General features: G+C 44.3%; 2 protein-coding genes across 2 annotated transcripts; both read right to left on the bottom strand.

Moving 5' to 3' along the window:
* Positions 1–14,245: 14,245 nt before the first annotated feature.
* On the bottom strand, positions 14,246–15,586 carry LOC135499326 (uncharacterized protein F54H12.2-like). Its single transcript, XM_064790070.1, has one exon. The coding sequence runs from the start codon at positions 15,584–15,586 to the stop codon at positions 14,246–14,248; it is 1,341 nt and encodes a 446-aa protein (XP_064646140.1).
* Positions 15,587–18,923: 3,337 nt separating this feature from the next.
* On the bottom strand, positions 18,924–19,694 carry LOC135499325 (uncharacterized). Its single transcript, XM_064790069.1, has one exon. The coding sequence runs from the start codon at positions 19,692–19,694 to the stop codon at positions 18,924–18,926; it is 771 nt and encodes a 256-aa protein (XP_064646139.1).
* Positions 19,695–19,920: the final 226 nt, after the last annotated feature.

Raw genomic sequence — 19,920 nt, 5'->3', positions numbered from 1 at the left:
AGTGGAATCTTATGTGCCCTTTCGGTATTTAATAAATATCCTGTTGCCATTTTCTATTTATTTACTAGTAAAATTATGTATATGCAGTGAACAGTGCCAACATCATATATCAGGTAAAATGCACGGAAACGAATGTACAGTGTACAATACTTACAATACTTATAATTTTCCAGGCAAAATTAAGGCCTCTAAAATTCATGGAGCGTGGCTTTATGCCACATATGGTAATTGATAAACTATTCTTTATTGTAATATTGATCGGCTCTCATTAGCAATTCAGTCATGCGCATTTTGGTCCTTAACAACGATCCCTGAGAGAAGGATGGTTGCTATGCCTATGTAAACACCTTGGTGTGTTTGTCATGGATGACCAGAACCGATTGCGACATCTTTCATTGTAACATTTAACTAAACAAGCTTGACATAGGCCAGACTCGAACCCGGGTATTCTGCGTGGTAAGCATATGTTATCCCACTAGGCTATTGAACTTTCTATTTAGATCAATAATATTTATGCCTATTTAAAAGTAACATCTGTTTAAGGTAATAAGAGCGCCTATTGATTTTGCGCCTCACAGCTGTCATGTGATATCTCATTCAGTGTGGCACATGCATGGGAATAGGGTTCATTTCTTTGCTATTTTTTAACGGATATTTGCAATGATGTATCCTTGGAAAGCTATTGACGTGTACTTTCTGTTGGAATACAGTAAGTCATGATTACATTAACCCATTGAGCTCTAGTATTCCCTTACCATTTCACTGACCATTTCATTGCAACGCTTCACTGGGAATCTCATGAATGATAGAAAGTGTATATTGCGGTGGATGGTTCTTTGGGGGTTGTAGGCTTATTTGGGGCAAAAGACCTGTAAGGGCTTTTGGTCAAAAGGGCCTAAAACATAACCTAGTTCCTACCATCGCAATATACACTTTCTGACCTCTCCTACCTCTGTAGGAACTATTGCCATGGAACTTGTTCTGATACCACTCTGGTATCTTGCTGGGATCTTTTGGGTTTGGACAAACCTGGTAACGATGAGCGGTGGAATTACAATTAAAACAAGCGCCCATACCTAACGTTGGTACTTCATTGGAATTGAGTCCAACGGGTTTTGGACTCCTCACTGGTTTTGTAATACTCAAGGCATTCAATGCTTTGGTCAACTCGGCCTGTGCCTTTACCTGTGCCTGCAACATCTCATTATGTTGCTTTAAAACCTGCATTAGGCCTACGTCATTACCGCTATCAATACTTGAGACAGAGGCCTCTTTAGGAGCTACTTTGTTAGCTTTCTTCAGGCCGTCTCCAAGTTTCACATCACCCTGACGGGTCCATTCTGCGGCCCAATCCCGCAGTTCAAAGAAGGAACCCTTTTGTTCCCGACACCAACGGAGCGCCTCCCGCTGGAGCTCAGAGTCTCGGACACCATCAACCAGCTGAGACTTCATGACCTCGGTCCTTTCTTTAGCAAGAGCCGGTTCCATTTGTTCCATGCGGCGATGGAGTTTGGTCAACCCATGCGAGTATTGTAGGATCGTTTCCCCCTCCTTCTGCACACGGGAGTAGAAACGGCGCCGTAGCTGGGGTAACGTTTCGGAAAACTCAAAGACCTTCCTGAGAATTTTGAAGATTTCATCTGCTGTTTTCACTGACTCAGTCGGACGGCTTTCTATTTCCTCACGCGCCTCGCCACCTAAATGATCCCTCACATACTGGACCGCATCCGAGTCGTTCAGCTTACGAGACTTGATTATCCCCTTAACGTCACCGATCCACTCGTCGATGTCGGGGTCACGTGACGCGGCCTTTGGCGCCCCCCTTAACTTTTCGATCTTTCGATCATGCGCAACATAGACAACACTACGACTTGGCGCAGCCGTACCAGCAACGGGAACAGCCGACGCTGTCTCTAAATCTTTTACTCTGCGATGCAAGACGGTGGCTTTTTCGCCTAATCGAAGAGTTTGCGCCTCCAGTTCTGCCTCATTAGCTTTTGATTCATTAAACTTTGCGCCCAGTAACAAAAAACTTGCCCTTAGCTGCTCAATATCGTCAATGCCTTCAATCTCTTCCGGGTCAAATGACGCCATCGTGACTAAAGGAACACACCGGTACAACGAGGAATGTATACTCAATGCAAATATAGCCGCTTAAAAACACCTAATTAGGCCTAATAGTCCTAACCTGAAATCAAATCAACATCCTGAGCAGGACTGCAACTAGATATGCAGACTCCTCAGTCTAAAGGTGGAGAACACTCTCCCAGGTAAAAACAGTGTTATAGCATCAAACGACAAGAGTTGCAAAATTCCCTGTTCAAAATACCACTCGCCAAAATCATGGGGCGATAACGATAATGTTCATGTACATTAAGCAAGATAAGAGTCACTTCTTCAGAACACACAGTTCCGCCATCAGCAAAGCGCAGCTTGACACCAGTAGATGCATAGCAAAGTGCGTTAAAGTAGCATAAAGTACATTTTAAATCAAAGCACAGTTCACGAAAACTTGCAGAATTTTATCATCACAAGTCAGCACAGTTCACCTGCGGGTAGTTCCATTCGGCACAGTCACTTACGATTATCAGCATATCATAGCCTACCAGTAATACTCCATGAGCTAATGTAATCCCTCTCTCGAGATTAATCCTGACAACGTATGGGTCCGTTGAAATCCAACACCACCGGGTATTTTCCAACAGCAAACATAAACACGATCTCGTCAGCTTCCGAATACACACCAACAGCTGATCAGGTATGCGTCACTTATATAACAGTTGTATCCTCTCCAGTATGGTCTACGAAAGAGTTGTGAATACGTGTCGAACATTCCAATAATATATACGGTACATGTGAAAACTTAGTAAACACGGTAATCCGACGAAAGCATCCTGCCACCGACAACGCCATATATCGTAAGGTAGATTATATCATAAATCATATATCCTTCGTATAGTTATAATTGTACATCCCTGAATAGATTCTCAGGCTGCTGAGTCGGATCAAAGAGTAGACGACACGGAATGTCACGACACAATCGACTTTTATTATTTCCTATATAACATGTAGCTTCCAACCGCTACTCAATTACATAACATTTCGCCTTTGCTCGTTCTCAGGACGTTCGGCGCCTCGATAATCATTGGTATGTGTACTTGTCCTGGATATGGATATGCCCTGCAATTAAACAATGACCCGCAAAACATAAGAACAATAAAGAAATAAAGAGTTGATCAAATTAGTACGTTACAAGAGTTAATCAATGGTTCCAGAGTATCAGTAAGACAAAGTCTAAAAATAGTATTAAATCATTCATGGTCCAAGATACTCAAAACGAGGCTGCACCAAATATAGAAAAATCGGATTCAAAGTTCCTTCATAAAATAACACGTGGCGCGCACTGCAGCCAGGATGACTAACCAGTGACGTCACGGCAATACTCCACTGTACAAAACCGACAGGGACAAAGTAATAGAAACTGGCCAAGCTTCCAAAGTACGCACTAGTGCAAATTAATTATAATTCAATTATTAAACCTGGTACATATTAAAAGATAAGCGATAGCTATCCCAAAATTTACCGGTTGAATCGTTCAATTCAAGTAACATTTCATTTATATTGCCGAACCAAAGACACGTGCTGCGCGGTGCGCAACACCAGTTTACACTCAGAATACATCAACTCTCCTTCTCCTCTTCCGATGGTCGAGCGATTGGTACAATGATAAAGATTATATATATATAATTGAGATATACTTTAATTCCTTGCGAATAAGAACCGATCATGGCCACCAGTGAGGCCTAACTTGTCCCGCCCACGACATGTGAGTGGGCGTGCTTGATTTGACTACATGAATAGGCTTCGGGAATTGACATAAAGGGGAATTCTTTATCGATGTCGTTGACTTGTGGTCAAATCCCACCATGTTAACCCTTAGTATACCATAATGGGAAAGATGGTTACACACTGTTTCAATTTTATGCTCGGCAGGGTGACGTCGGTGAAGGAATTTTGAATGCATTTTAACCTCTAAGAAAAAAGCAAGTTTTGCGGATGCTTGCAAGAAACAAGATTTGATGTGGTCATTTAATGGCAAAATGAACACTTCTACAGGGTAGCCCAAAAAAGGTAATGGCATGAGACGGCTTCAAGAAGCCTGCAGGTCCTGTTATTCATCAGGGTCCTCGACAAGGTCTTCCTCTGGCAGGTTAAAAAATTCTAGTCCCTCATCGACGTCCCCAGCAGGTTGTTCGAGATCTTCTGCCCCAACCAGTGGAACCCCACGCCCAATACCAGCAGCATGAAATGAATTTTGCACCACCTGTTCGGGTACTTCCTGCCATGCGTCTCGGACAAGGCGTGTCACTTCTAAAATTGAAATCCTTGGACAATTTCCATCCGGCGTCGTGTGTTCCTGTTTCCACAATCTCCATAGCAGCCGAAGACGGACTTTGAAGCTGTGGATGACAGAAACATCCAAGGGCTGCGCATTGGGGGTACAACCTGGTGGAATAAACTCAATAACACCGCCATTCTCAATGATGAGAAGGGCAACTTCTTCTGTAAGATGCACACGGCAGCGATCCCATATGAGAAGGAAAGGTAGATACCCGTCTTCCTGGTCGTCCTGGTCCTGATGCATGAAGGGGATGAACACCTCTCCGAGGTAATCTAACATAACATTTGCTCTCATCCACCCCGTTGGTGATTGTGCCACGACTACATCTTCAGGCAGATTGTCTTGAAGCTCTTGCCATGCGACTGCAGTTGGACGTCTGAAGGTGATGTGCGGGGGTAATTTTCCCCCTGCCATTGTGACTGCTAAAGTGACGGTACATCCCAGCCTAGGATTGCCCCACGAAGATTTGATATCAATCTGCGTTGCCCCTGTTCGGTTGTAGGTATAACTGCCATGGTTGTCAAAAAGGGTGAAAACCTCGTCTACATTTGCCACTTGATAATCTTCATAATGTTCATGCTGTTTATGCACGCTTTCCCTAAATGCAGCTACTAGGGCGTCAGCATTATCTGGCACCTGTCGGCTGTCCTTGGTCTTCCTTCTAAGGGAGATGCTGTACCTTTTCTTAAACCCTGATAACCAGCCATTTGATGCTGTAAAGTGAGATTTCCGTGGGTAATCGTTCAATATACGGGTCTGTTCTGCAATAGCCAATCCAACCCACCACTGTTGATACAGTTCCCTCGATGCATCTTTGATGTTGTGATGTGATATCGCCATTCCCAGGGCACGCCTCTCATCGAGCCAATCAGCTAGGTCTGCCTCCATCTCTTCGTATAGGCCTAAAAGATAACAGTTCATTTTACTCTGTCAGCAAATCACTAAATTTGTTCTTTGCCACATTCCATGCAAAAATGCATCCTTGAGTTTCCCTTCACTTTAGCTGTACCCTTAATGTTCAGGGGGCTTTGCCATGGTTCCCTAGACTTACCAGTGCCACGTTCTCTCCACGCTAATTCTGAACCCTTGGCTTTTGACGATGCTCTATGATGATGAATGTCATCCTCACTCATTAACCATTTCATCATTGTAGATTTTGGCAAACGGTTTGTGATGGCAAACGCTCCCACGGTTTCATTACCGGCATGGAAGTCAGCGAGAAGCTTTACTTTTTCGCGCAGAGTGTAGCGCCTGCGTCTTCTAGGATGTTCAGCCATAGTGCAGACAGACAATCCCAGAATTACCCTTCCTTTTATTCTCATCCTGGTCCACATAACCATTTCAGCATTTCAGTAACTAACATGTCTCATTGCATCACAGAAGAAACCACAGATTGTGTCACGCAATAACTGGTGCTAGGCCTGGTCTCGCCTATATGCACATGAATGGCAAGGGCGGCTGTCGTATGCATTATGACATTGGTGGATCTGCCCAGACAAAAATGGCCGCTGGTTCTTATTCGCAAGGTATTAAAGTATGTTGGCCATATAATGATTGAGACACATTTCCCGATGATGAGATCCGCGCCTTCGGTCACGATGCCGAGTTAGACCAGTGCTCGACCGGGATCGATTTGAAGACAAAGAAAATACTGAACACCAATTCGCTTACCCCGTGTCCTAGAATAGTGCGAGTAAAGGTCCAGCCTAAATATGTGAAGTGAGTTGAAGGTTGTAAAAGGTTTGCTCTTTGATGATTGGAATGAGAATACTGGGTAATAATAGATGTAATTGGTTCAATTTCTGAAAGTGCTGGTACATCGTCAGACACAGGGGCATCCTCCTTCTCCATCCTCCAGGTCTTGAATCCCTGCCTCAGATAGCTGTGCCTTGCCCGACGATGCACCAGGTGAGGTCCCAAATAAGGTATTTAAAAAGATACTAGTAGTCAGTGCTAGTCAGTGCCAGTGACTGGCCTGGAAATGTATAATAAGAACTGTTATACATTTCAGGGCCACTGGTCACATAAAGATGATTTTTTAACATGTTTAACCGGCAATGTTACAATCAAATACTGTACAACATGTCATGACAAAGGATTATCCCCAAGAGAACAGTATTAGGTAACGGAATCGACAACATTTCTTTGAATCTAGCAGTTTGTCATTCATTTGTGCTGATGGTTAATGCTATGTCATCAAAGATAAGGCATAATATAGTCAAAACTCGTTGCTGCCCCCACTTCAACGCCAACCTCACTTCTAACGCCAAGACGGCCGTGTACAAAAGTCCTCCAGCTAATGCATTATTCCATGTACGGCACCCTCGCTCTATCGCCAACCTCGCCTATACCGCCCGTGGTGGGATGTCCCGACGCTGGCGCTACAGCGAGGTTTGACTGTAGAATTTTCGCTATTCTGTTGCCGAGATCGATGGGATCTCAGCAACAATAAAAGGAGGAATTCGATTGAAAAGCTGTTTCATTTAACAGATGGGTGACAGAGCCCATTCTTCTAGGATATCAACAACAGGACGGACATAAGCCCCTTTTCCACTATCAAAAATTGCCGGGCCTTGACCCGGGTCGAGCACGGCTCGGTTAAAAAAAGTCTAATGGAAATGGGTCGACCGGGCTCGGCACGGTGCCATTTCCATGTGGGCCGAACCCCCCAAAAGGACGTGAGCTCGACCCGGGTCGAGCACGGTTCGGCAATAAAAATGAGCAGTGGAAACGCGAACTGGCCGGGCCCACTTATCTGAGTAATAGTGCGCATGCTCACTAATGACCTTGACCGTTGTCATTCCCCGGTATTTCTGTCACTGTGCAGTTCTGTCGTAAGTTATTGATTTATATCGCTACAACATGCCAGCAGCAGCACCTTCAGCAACAACAAGAGGGGCAACATGGAGCGTTCCGGAAACGATTGATTACTATTTGGGGCGAGGAGACGATACAGGCTCAATTGGAGGGGGCTCGCCATAATAATAAGATTTTTTCGCAAATCGCCGTGTCCCTCTCAATGTCAGGATTCGAAGGACGTGATGGCAAGCAGTGCCAGGAAAAAGTGAAAAAAATGAAAAAAAAGTATCGGGAAGTTCTTGATAACAATGGCCGGTCCGGCCGTGGGCGGAAAACTTGGGAGTTCTAAGATAGGATGGATGAAATCTTGGGAAACAGGCCGATGTCAAGGCCGTCAATTCTGCTCCAGTCTGCAAAAACGAAAACTTCCAAGACCAAGAAGCCATGTCCTGCCGCGTTAGGGGCACCTATTGCCAATGCTGCTGCAGGTTCAAAATTGCAGGATTCCACTTCGGGTAGAGCCTGTCAGAGCCAGTGGAGGATATCTATAGTATTGCCGGAGATCTGGCCAGTGGAGATGAATTTTCAGACACTGACATCAATGCCATTGGTAGGGGAAAATTATAACCGTCTGCAGCTAAAAGTCTGAGAGAGAATTTTACTTACATTCCTAACTCCAAAAATAGGAGAGTAGCGCTGCTGACAGCGGCCGATGTGGAAACCAGAATTTGGCCTGGATATTATTGCGCGCAATGGAAATGGTACAAAACAAGTGGGCCGGGTCCGGACCGAGCACGGCACAGTTGAACAGGGACAGATTGTGCGGTAGTGGAAAAGGGCCTGTAGGCCCGGTCCATATTAACTGTACCGCATTCGGTAGAACTACAGTGTATCAAATTCAGCAGTCAATAGGAATAAGGATTTAGATAGTTTGCGAATGCGGCCCAGTGCATCCGAACAAGGACAGCTCTTTCTTCAGATTTGGCAATTGCATTTAAATGATATTCGAACAGGGCCTGCTAAAATCCTTGGTTTTTCTACTGCATTTGTCCCGAAAAAGATCAGCCTTCTGAACACATCGCGCCCATCAGAGCGCAACGTTATGACGTCACACAATGCTTTCCTGGGTGCTGCATGTGGCGTTCATTTGCTGGACGTCAAAAAGCAAAAGTCAAACACTACTTTTTCCGTGTTTCCACATCTGTGTAGTAATTTAGTATTCAAGTCACACCCAAGGAACAATGTGCAGGTAACAATCACAACATGTGAATACCTAATCTGTTTCAAAACTGTTTGGCAACAAAATAGCATAATGATTTTCATCTTCTGTAACAACGAAACACTTTCCTTTCAGCGAGTGGGGACGGACAGCAATTGTCTCCACTGTGTCATTCAGCTGCACTATATGTTCTGAGCTGATACCCAATTGCCTGTCCTGGAAGAAAAGTGACCTGGATGTTCTGCACTTCTTTAGAATGATGAGTGGCTTTAACTCACAAGTACAGTTCAAATCATTGACAATACATGTACAGCCGTCCTTCAAAAGCACTACCTCCTTTACTCTACAATATTTTGCCCCATCAGTGTAGATAACATCATCTTCATGTTTACCACCCCTATCATAGTCTACAGAGTAGCCACAGAATTTTCCATTTGAAAAACGCAAGTAATGCTCATAAGGTTCGTCTGGCACGTCAACCCCCAGCAGTTCTATGGCGAAATATCGAACGGTTGGTTTTCCATAGAGGTACAATGTTCCAACTCAGACTTCCTTTTGAGGCAAGTATCTTCCACAATGAACAAGTCTTGTGAGCAACTTTTTCACCTTTTCATCAGCATTTTGCATGTGAATTTTCACAAGCCCCTCAATACTCTTCTTGAGAGTAAATTTTCTAGCTATCTGCTCAGCAGGATATCTCTTTCCTCGGAACATTTTCATGATAGTGTGATTGTTTGCCTCAAAAGGAAATGCAGAGGTTGCCCATAATGGACCCCACTGACGAACACTGTCACAAATATGTGTTAACTGATGTGTGTTGAAACTAGCATGCTCTCTCCCATAAAGGTCTGCAATCTGGAGACAAAACTTTTTCAAGGCTACTTCAATGTTATCAATATCCTCAGGGTAAATGCATTCCTTTAGTAGGCCATAGATGGATGTGGAGAGTAAAAGGAAATGATCATAGTACCTCTCTATTAGAACATCTTTAAGTGATACTGGAAATACATACAAAAGAAAGAGACGCCATTCTGATGCCTTCCAGAGTTTTCTCAATGCAATTGACCTTGGACGTCGTGTGATCTCTGAGGGAGGTTTTATCTTTGCTATAATTTCATCAATTTGATCCAGGTATAAACCATTATACCAGGGTCCATATTTACGAAAGGCACGCAATATTCTGCTTTGCGATTGCGTTGCGTGTGCTTTGCGGGCACGCTAAATTTGCGAAGCGTGGTATTTACGAAGACCTCGCTAGGGCCTCGCAAGGAAATCGCAAACAGACGGAAAATAGCGTGGTCGCCACGATTGCTAAAAGTCGCAAATAACAGGAGAATTGCATTTAGCGCCAATTTTGAAGGTAGTTCTTTATTTAGTCGTAATTTGGCCATACGGCATGCAACGTATTATAAGTGAATGCTTTGACAGTCTTGTTGCATTTGTATTGCCCCTGTAGCCCTATAGATAGGGCAAAGTGAGACTCGGTAACGTAATTCAATTATGAAATGCGTTGCGCGCCTTTGTATGATGTATTGGCCCATCGTAATAATTGTGTGTAACAGGTTCAATTTGAACAGTTTGAAGAGTTTATTCCCCCTTTAAGTCTGCTATGACCAATGGTTTAGCTCAGGTTATTTTGGGCCTTCACGGTCCCTGAGCCTAATGTCATTTCATTGCATGTGCTTTATCAGCTATTATTGTTTGTATAGTTTTCCTGGTCTACTGAGTTTCCCTCCAAATTCAGTTAGCCTTGGGATCCCCAACTGTGAACATGCATGTTGTAGACCTGGTCAGATGATTTTAATATAAACATTTCCTCATATTTGATTTCTTCCTTTTCCTCCATCAACAATGTCACAAGGATTGGAACAGTGAATCTGTGGACCTGATGACTGATTTAATTCAGTATTACATTTGGGGGCTCAGCCGGGATGACCAAGTCTCGGACAACTCCCTACCATCCAATGGGCAATGGGCTTTGCGAACGGTATAACCGCACCCTTTTGTCAATGTTGGGTACGTTGTCCGAGGACAAAAAGAGTAGTTGGTCGATGTACCTCTCCACGTTGACGCATGCGTACAATTGTACGCGTCACGATTCTACTGGATTCAGTGCGCATTTTCTAATGTTTGGCCGTGAGCCACTTCTTCCTGTAGATATCAATTATGGTCTCGGTACTCCTGATGTTGGCCCTAGTGAATCTTATAGTTCCTACATTAAATCTTTGCAGGAGCGTCTTGATTATGCATTCTCTATGGCTATGAAAAACCAGGGTACCGCTTCATGTAAGAATAAAGGGAGATATGATCTCAAAGCGAAAGCTTCTGTTCTTCAGACTGGTGATTGTGTTCTTGTCCGCAATGTCCACTTTCGCGGTAGACATAAATTGGCTGACAAGTGGTCGACCGATGTTTATACTGTTGTGGGTCAACCAAACCCCAATATTCCGATATTTTCGGTTCGCTCCTCGAAAGGAGGTAATCCGCGTGTTTTACACCGTAATTTGTTGATGCCAGTTGGAGAGATTAGAGATGAGGAAGTTGTGAAGACTCCGGCCCGGTCCAGTCGTACTCGCCCTGAGAAGGAAGTTGTTGTACAGCCTGCGATGAGTGATGACGAGGATGTCGATGTGATGATTTTGCCACGTGTTGATGAAGTTCCTTCTTCTTTTGCATCCGCTTCAACCGCCGATGTTCCACATGGTGAAAAACTTCCATCTTTTACATCCGTCAGATCTGATGCTGCACCTCCTTCTGATATTGTTCCGTCTACTTTGTCTACCGATTCTACCCCACTATTATCCATTACAGATGTCGTTCCGGTCCAGCCCGCTGTTGTTGAGCCTGCGTCCCAGTCTTCGGTTGATGTTAGTGCGTCCGAGCATGCTGCTGTTGAGCCTGCGTCAGTAGTAGGTATAATGTCCCTTTCAACGCCCGAAATACGAGGCCCAAAGTCCGAGGGTCCCGGGGCGTTGAAAGGTGCATCATTGACGCCCGCGACAAATGCCCTCCCGTGATATTGTGCTTGAAGATTTTTTTCCGCGCTTCGTGTACGCTTCGTGTAAGCGCTCAAAAATTCGGCGCTATCCGTCTGCGCTGTCCACGGGAGTGCATTCGTCGCGTAGCAGAGTACAAGCAGCCCGATGCCGCAACGAGCACAGATTAATGTGCACTCTTATTCGCGCTGCTCCTGAGGTTTTACGGGCTGCTGTCAAAAGCCGAGCGGAGCGAAGAATGTGGATCAATTAGGGTCTCCACCATCGGGGAAATCTGTTCGGGGCAAGTAGCCTACTGAAGCATTCTGTTGCTATAACTGGGATGTTATCAGTGTCTAGGCAATCCTTGTCATTGACTATGCATAGAGACTGCTCATCCTAGCTAAAATTATGACGCGAATTGCCTCGACTCGTCGCCACATTTTAGGGGTCCCGTCTCCTCAATGTCCGTTTAGCTCCAAAGCAACGAGGTCTGTACATGTCCTCTAGCTTCGTATCGCATGGTGGCCGGGTTCGTATAGCGCGGGAAGAGCAGGACAGGACAACACTCCGATCCACCATCGGGAAAGTCTGTTCGGGGCAAATAGCCTACTGAAGCATTTTGTTGCTATAACTGGGATGTTATCAGTGTCTAGGCAATCCTTGTCATTGACTCTGCATAGAGACTGCTCATCCTAGCTAAAATTATGACACGAATTGCCTCGACTCGTCGCCACATTTTAGGGGTGCCGTCTCCTCAATGTCCGTTTAGCTCCAAAGCAACGAGGTCTGTACATGTCCTCTAGCTTCGTCTCGCATGGTGGCCGGGTTCGTATAGCGCGGGAAGAGCAGGACAGGACAACTCTCCGATCCACCATCGGGAAAGTCTGTTCGGGGCAAATAGCCCACTGAAGCATTCTGTTGCTATAACTAGGATGTTATTCCTTGTCATTGACTCTGCATAGAGACTGCTCATCCTAGCTAAAATTATGACGCGAATTGCCTCGACTCGTCGCCACATTTTAGGGGTGCCGTCTCCTCAATGTCCGTTTAGCTCCAAAGCAACGAGGTCTGTACATGTCCTCTTCGTCTCGCATGGTGGTCGGGTTCGTATAGCGCGGGAAGAGCAGGACAGGACAACTCTCCGATCCACCATCGGGAAAGTATGTTCGGGGCAAATAGCCTACTGAAGCATTCTGTTGCTATAACTAGGATGTTATTCCTTGTCATTGACTCTGCATAGAGACTGAGAGTCTTTTCACATCGTTTTGTTAGATTTTTCTTCATGCATAACATTTTTATATGCTTAAAGACCCAGGCGCGTCCGACCTCGTGACAAAAATGCAGTTTTAGACATGCTTATGCATTTTTATTCTGTTTCCCTGATTGGGTTTTTGATGACGACAACACATGTACATTGTATGTGTGCCCGGGCTGAGAGTTTGCTTAACTCACTATATAGAGGAATACATCTTATTCTACGTACATGTTCACCGCTCGAGTATGCGCGTTTTATTTTTATCAACGCCCTATAGAATGTTTGATATATTCCGATTCTAAAATCAACACTCAATGGAAGATGCCTGCCGTACATGGCGCATTTTGCTATGTTTTTCGGGAGAAGCTCACCCGTCATGAAAATAGTTGTCTCAAGTTGGCTATGCTTATAATATAAAGTTGGTCGGCATTTTCCATTGATCTTTGTTATACAAGAGTATACCTTTCTTATGAAGGTCTATAAGAGTATACAATGGCCTGTATATATTTGCATTCAATATTTTTGTGTTAAATAAGCACCATCATAATGAAACTGATGATGAAGCTACTGTTATTCTGAGTCTAGAATGCAGCAATGAAGGATGTCTGAAGCGGCGTTGCTTTTTCCTAATACGCTCCGATGTTTTGCGGGAACAATCTCCCGATCTTTAGCGTGACAATTTTAGCGTCTGATCGACTGCATCCTTCACAACAGTAAAGGTAAGAAACATTTCATTTTCTTCATCGGTCTTACTCTTTTGACATTTACATAAGTTGCATAGTAAGCAATGAAACCTATATTGGGGTTTCAGATGAGCTCTAAATAAACCGTTAAAAACCACACGCGTGCAACTATCTAATTCGTTAATAATTTATTTTTTTAGGAAATTGCTAATCAGTTCGTCAAAAAAAATAAAAAAATACTCAATTTAAAAATCTATACTTGCTCGCGTATGGTCTTTACATGCATTCAGCCAACAAGTTCTACAAATAATATTCATTTTACAAGAAGAGACACACATTATTAATGGATACATGATGCGCTTGTTATATATATGCTGTCAGTCTGCCCCATACAATATCTCTTTTAAGCTTTTTGCGATGTGGAAATGGAGGAAACTGGAATCGAACACTGCTTTATGATCAGCGGCAAATGTTTTTGTCACAAAATTGTTCATCATTTCATCGTTTTCGTTCGAACGATTCTTATCAAAACTGTTCACTATATCTCGCATGGTGTGGCTTCTACATTTTTGGAAAATATAGTAAATAACGTGTTGTCCACAAACTGTACTGAGTGGGTTTTGAATCATGCGTGTATTTCGCCTGTAATGTTTTCTTGTGCCTAGAAAATCGTAGAATGTTGATACAGCTGGCAAAAAGCCGTACGGATCATAATATTCGGGTATTTGATTTGGAGAAAAGTAAAAACCAATCGAATGTTTGCCTGGACCGGAAGCGATGTCCGTATTCACAACGTATGCACATGGTTTTCTGTCTCTTGGCTCTAACGGCAGTGTATCAGCCGCGCAAACTTCAACGAAGGTTGTTCGTGTTTCCAAATGTCGTTTAAGAAGACGATCGATTTCCTTATTATTCATTGAAGGTGACTGTGCGATTGTTGTCAATTTCCACAATAGCGTCGAATTCCATATAAACTACAATAGTTATACTCTTATCGGCTGGTTCTTTCAAACGAATGTCAAGACTTATGTTTCCTTCACGTACCAAGTTGAAATTGGAACCGTTTGAATCATCTGCTAACAGGTTGAAGACGTAGAGAGCGTATCCTTTCGGATAATCCTCGTTCGCGTTTATACCTATTCCCTGGTCAGTTCCCCAAACGTTAGTTCCGTGTAATACCGTGAAGTAACCGGGTAGGAACTGATCGTTGCCGTAATCGAGTTTGATCGTTTCAAACGGTACTGGCGTTCGGTTTTGTCGCAACGTAATACTCGACACATTGAAGTGTTGAAAGTTGAACGGGTTCTTGCCCAGCGTTCCGTTGAAAGCGTCGGACTCCACCAATCCTACGACGATTCTTCCCGGTAAACGACCCTGTAACAAGTTATTTTCTGACAAATCCGAACGGTTGGCGCCAGGTGTATAAAACTTCATTTGAACCGATGTTACGGGATATTTGGCGGGTCCTTGCAAAAGACGTTCCTCATGGCTAAGGCGAACATGTTCGGCAATAGTTTTGATATTGATTTTCAAAATCGCTTCCTCCAAACTAATCGTGTACTCCTGGTTGTTATCCTTGGCCATTAAGACAAAACTGGGGTCTTGTCTCACCAATCTTACCGTCAGTTTTACTTGACTCAGAATTAATTTTTTCTGCGCAAAGAGTTCGTTGTGAATCTGCCCCAGGCATTCTACCGTTTTACTGCCTTTTGTCAACTTAAAGCGAGCATTGGCGCCTTTGTTTGCACTTGTTCCTGTTTTCACGGTATTACCCTGTAGATCGGGGTTCGCTGTGTCCTTGTAATATCCACCAATTTGGAGCTGGTCACTTTTTGCTGCCTTCGAGAACGAGAGGGTGGACTCGAGATACGATCGATAGCCGTACATCTGATCGTGCCCCCCTACCTGTCTTCCATTGGCGTAAACCTCAACTTGTTTGAAATAGCTTCCGATAAAATAATTGATGGGAAACACCAGCGATTTATCGGGAAATGGGTCCGCTGTCGTGAGTACTGCACCATCTTTGTCCAGTATCCTGAATTTCAGATACAAAAAGCTGTCTCCCAAATTCAAATATTCGTCTTCGGCGGCGTTGACCCTAAATTCAATTGGACCACCCTTGTCCAGGGAAGTGATAGGATGGAACTCTTTGAATGAACTGTCCTCTATACTCGTCTGTGTGGGCTTAACTTCAAAGAGTTCCAATTCGCTACGTCCGCAATCGCAAGAGTCCGTATCCAATAGCGACATGATAGCTCTTATATTTTAGCTGAAGAAAATGTTGCCTCCCTGTTGTTGTCGTCGGTTTTTACGCGATTTTCTCTTCCTTTTTCCTCCGTGGGACTCCTGGGCCCCCACATGGGCTTTTCCTTGTTTTTTGTGTCTTTTGGCCGTTAAACTCTGCCCAATTTCTTCATCTGTATTATCCGGCGCTAAGATATGACGCTTGATCCCGCCAACAACTTGTTTTTTAACGTTATGTCCGATTTCGTGTAAGCTTTCTTTTCCCCTTTCCTTCAGGGCGGTTTTGATATCTTTTTCACCGGACACCACGTCCGAAAGCGCTTGAGCGCCCGATTTTAAGAGGCTCTTTCCAGCGCTTACGGCTACCTTTTTTATGGAAGGAACCACGACTTTTTTCAGCATCGGAACCACTGTTTTGAATATTGAGCTGAATATGCCTCCGAGTCCATGCCCATGCTGGTATAAGCTATCTCCTCGAAAAACGGGAAGCCCAGAACCCGTCTGATAGTGTCTTCGATATGCGTTTAAGCCCGGACGGTAAGGAACCAGCACCATGATGAATTTGTCCTCGAACGATTTTACAGGGTGAATGTTTGTTTCTTGTTTTTAAAAACACGATATTTTCCCCTCACAAACCCTTTAAGAGCTAGGTGCGTATTTCCCACTCGGTTATGCGGTCCGATTGTTCTTCTTCTTCGTTTTTCTTTATGACTTTTGTCCGGACTAGCTGTTGATTCCAATAGAGGACTCCATGATTTGTTTTGGGACCAATTGGGCACAGTTTGTACAGGCGTTGTTTTTTTACTCCCGAGTATAAGTGCTTTTTCCCTGGTTTTACTCAGACGTGACGAGCGTCGTTGCTTCGGTATTTCTGAATCCTTAAACAATTTTGGTGCACTTGTAGCTTTTTCTTGTGGACTCATGGCAAAAGATAGAGGTATTGGCAAGCCCAAAACCGATGTTTCCTTCCTTTGGGCTGCTTTTTTCGCCTTCATCAACGGCGAAAAGACACCTTCTTCTGTGCTGATGCTCTCCTCCAAGGTGCGCCCCGCGAGTGGAGATAACAATTTTGACTTCCTAATAGCGCTCTGAATTGTTGTCAATTTGGAACCGTCCTCATCAGCGACAAGTTTCGGTTTTTTTCTCTCTGATAGTAGTGGGGGTGTGATGGTAGACGGTCTCTTCATTTCCGGTGTATAGGCTATCCATCCCGGCGGCACTCCGATCTTCAAGAAGGCATCTCTCAATTCAGTGGCCCCCGGCGGGACAACGTAGTTCATGCTCTCCGGCTTCATTAGGAATTCAATGTTTCGTACGATATTTGTATTGGGTAACTTTGTTCCCTCGATTATTAATTCGTAGCTGAACGGATCCCAGTCTATCGTTGAACGGTGACGTCTTACGTAATTTTTCATAATGTCCTTAATAAAGGGGTGGTGTAATTTCAAAGTGGGCGCGATCAGATCGAGTACATTCTTTTCCCCGTAATCCGCTACGTGATCGAATAAAGCTTTTGTCTCTCTTCTTCGACCCTGACTGAAAAGTTTCATTTTTAAATCGACCGGTAGATTGGCATATTTTTTCGCCACTAACAGTCGATCCGATGAAAGCTCCTCCTCCTCCTGCTCCTTGTCATATGCTGCCTCGTTGCTGATAGAGTTAAAGGCTTTCGTCGTTGATGAATCGTAACTGTTAGTCGGTATGTCTGCACCGACCATCGCACAAAGACGCTTGTAGACTTCCAACGGAATTAAGATACATTCCTCGAATCCCCCTTTGTCCTGTTGTCCTGAATATCTGGCCATTTTGCTGGCTAAAGTTCTACTTCGAAAACGGAGGAAAGACTTATTTGCCGATTCCACCGATCAAACTGCATGCCAATCGCCGAAACGGCCAGTGGAATCAAGGCGCTCAAGAATCCTCCTTTGATGCCTTCGGTCGCCAGTATGTCTTTGCGTCGTTGCAGGCTTGTTCGTGGGCGAAAGAGCTTCTGTACCATAGAGCTGTGTTTCTGCAATTTTCTGATCTTATCCGCTGAAATGCCGCTCACATTTCTATTACCCACGTTGTGGATGCATTCGAGCAAAGCGCCCATTTGCCCCGCGTTGGCGATTTCCAAGAGTTTTGCTTGATTCTTTTTGCTAGTTTTGCTCAAGAGCGATAAAAAATCGATATGATCGGCGGCAGTGGAATCGCGAAGGAGATTCCTCTGCCTATTATAAGACTGTCTCCTCCCCGTTCCTTTGCGTCTCCCCTTCTGTTTACTCCGAATTAATTGCTCCATGAGGTGTCTATTATTTGGTAGCATCTTAAACTATACTGGCACTGGTAATATATAATTGCACGAAACGATCTCTTTTGACTCAATGTTTATTGTTGTCTTCTCACACACCGCATCCAAACGAAGCCTATCACATTGTTCTTAGCGGTTTTTTTGCCAAATTCGCTTACTATTGTTGTACAATTTTCGTGGTACAAATATTCTTTGATATCTCCGAAAAGGTCTGTCCTGAAGCGAATCTCCTCCGGACTATTTTGAGTGCCGTCGACGAAAAGATATCCGTTCGGTTTTGAAGTTGCCTTTTCATAGATTTCCATGAAAAGCCGTTGGTTGGCCGGCATAATCCTGGAGCCGAGATGACGGGCTGTAGATTTATCTAATGGACTATGGAATAGCACGTAAATATGGGCGCAGCGTTGTAGAGTAATGCGTTCCGAGCCTTGGTAGAACATATTTTGCATCAGAATTATCCAGGAAAGTGAATTATGATGACATTTTCTTGTCGCCATATCGGAAATAGCTTTGCTCTTCGAGACATCCTCCATTAAATCGTCGTAGATATGCAATCCGAACTTGTGCTCTCCGTTGTGCTGTTGCGGGTGAATGTAATCGTCCATATTTTCGGGTAGTCCTTGAACTAGCATTATTCGCTTTCTCGTCGTGTCACTTTCAATTTCAGCCACGGTTTTACTTCGCTGCCCATAGAAGAGATATATGTAGTCGAATGGTCTATCGAAGATACGACTGGCATTTTCGATCAAGCGCATAGTAAATTCTGTTTTCCCGCTCAAGGGCGCCCCTTGAATTATGGCCCCAAAGGGCAAAGCAATTCTGCCGTCGAAACTTAGCCTTTCTTCCATCATGATAAAGAGGGCATCTCGTGTGACTGGTTTTTTTAACAGTATACGATGAGATGATGTGGACATCCGTCTCAATAAGTTTCTTTCACAGTCAAATTAATATGAAACGCGAGCAAGCTCTGATGATGATCGAAGATGGCTTGGCAATCTCTCACCGCCTTCAGGCCTCCTTCCTTCGTGTCGATGAGTGACCCCTCCTCTGTTATGTAAGGGAAGTCACTAGTCCTTTGTCCACCAATTCGTCAAAACTCGACGGCCAGCCTCTGTAGTGTACGAAGAATTGGAGCTTTCCCTTGCGTTTCCGGCGTTTTAAAATATCGACGTGATAGGTTTGCTCATCCGTTGGCATCTCAATTTTCTGCATCTGATGTTCATAAAACGAGCCTTTGATCAGTTCTTGCTGTAAGTCATGCAGCTTATAGGTGGGTGGCTCTGTCGCTCTGCGATGTGCGACTACAAAATTCTCTTCTGTCCATTTGGCAGTCGATCCTTTCTCAAACAGGCTGGTGGGAATTCGAGCGATACGAACTACGTCCCCGATTTGGAAACGAAAATTGGCTTTTTTCGGAAATTCCTTTCCGTACAGTTTGTCCCATAAATACTCTTCGTGTTTAATCTTCACATCCTTGGGTTTCATACCGATTACTCTGTGAACGCTTGCATTGTAAGCAGCCAGCAAATCGGGCAGAGCCTCCAACCATCGGTGTGTATTGCGTTGCGTGAACAAACGAAACATTCTGTCTTTCAACGTTCGATTGAATCTCTCCACTAGGGCCGCTTTGGGATGACTGTAGACGGAAAATAGTTTCACCCTAAGCGAGATCTCGCGAGAATACATTTCTCTCGGCCATTTCGATCTTAGACGCCGCCGTGTAAGCCACGTCCCCGGTTTCGTCTCCGGTTCATTATTTTCCCGATTTTTAGGTAAAGTATTTATTTTCTTTTGGCGAGAGGGGCCACATTTCTTGGGCATTGTTGGGCCGTTTGATAGTTGATGGCGTGAGAGGCCATTTTAATTGGCAGAAGGGCCAATTTTTGGAGGTTGGTGGGCCTCAAACTCAGATATTGCGGGACATGTGTTGTGCCTAGGGCTAGTCGGTCTATGCTATGCATAATGTTTTGTATAGTTAGTTGTATGCACGTTTGCCCTGTTGGTCTTATAGTGTGAAACATCTATCGAAACGTGGCAGGTAGGCCCT

This window comes from Lineus longissimus, chromosome 15 (assembly GCF_910592395.1).
Source record: "Lineus longissimus chromosome 15, tnLinLong1.2, whole genome shotgun sequence".
NCBI classification, from domain to species: Eukaryota; Metazoa; Nemertea; class Pilidiophora; order Heteronemertea; family Lineidae; genus Lineus; species Lineus longissimus.
Note: the sequence above shows the minus strand (reverse complement) of the source record. Positions and strands in the feature narration are given on the sequence as shown.

Excerpts from the sequence above, each read along its gene's own strand:
- LOC135499326 (XM_064790070.1), bottom strand. The coding sequence starts at position 15,586 with ATGTCGCTATTGGATACGGACTCTTGCGATTGCGGACGTAGCGAATTG.
- LOC135499325 (XM_064790069.1), bottom strand. The coding sequence starts at position 19,694 with ATGCCCAAGAAATGTGGCCCCTCTCGCCAAAAGAAAATAAATACTTTA.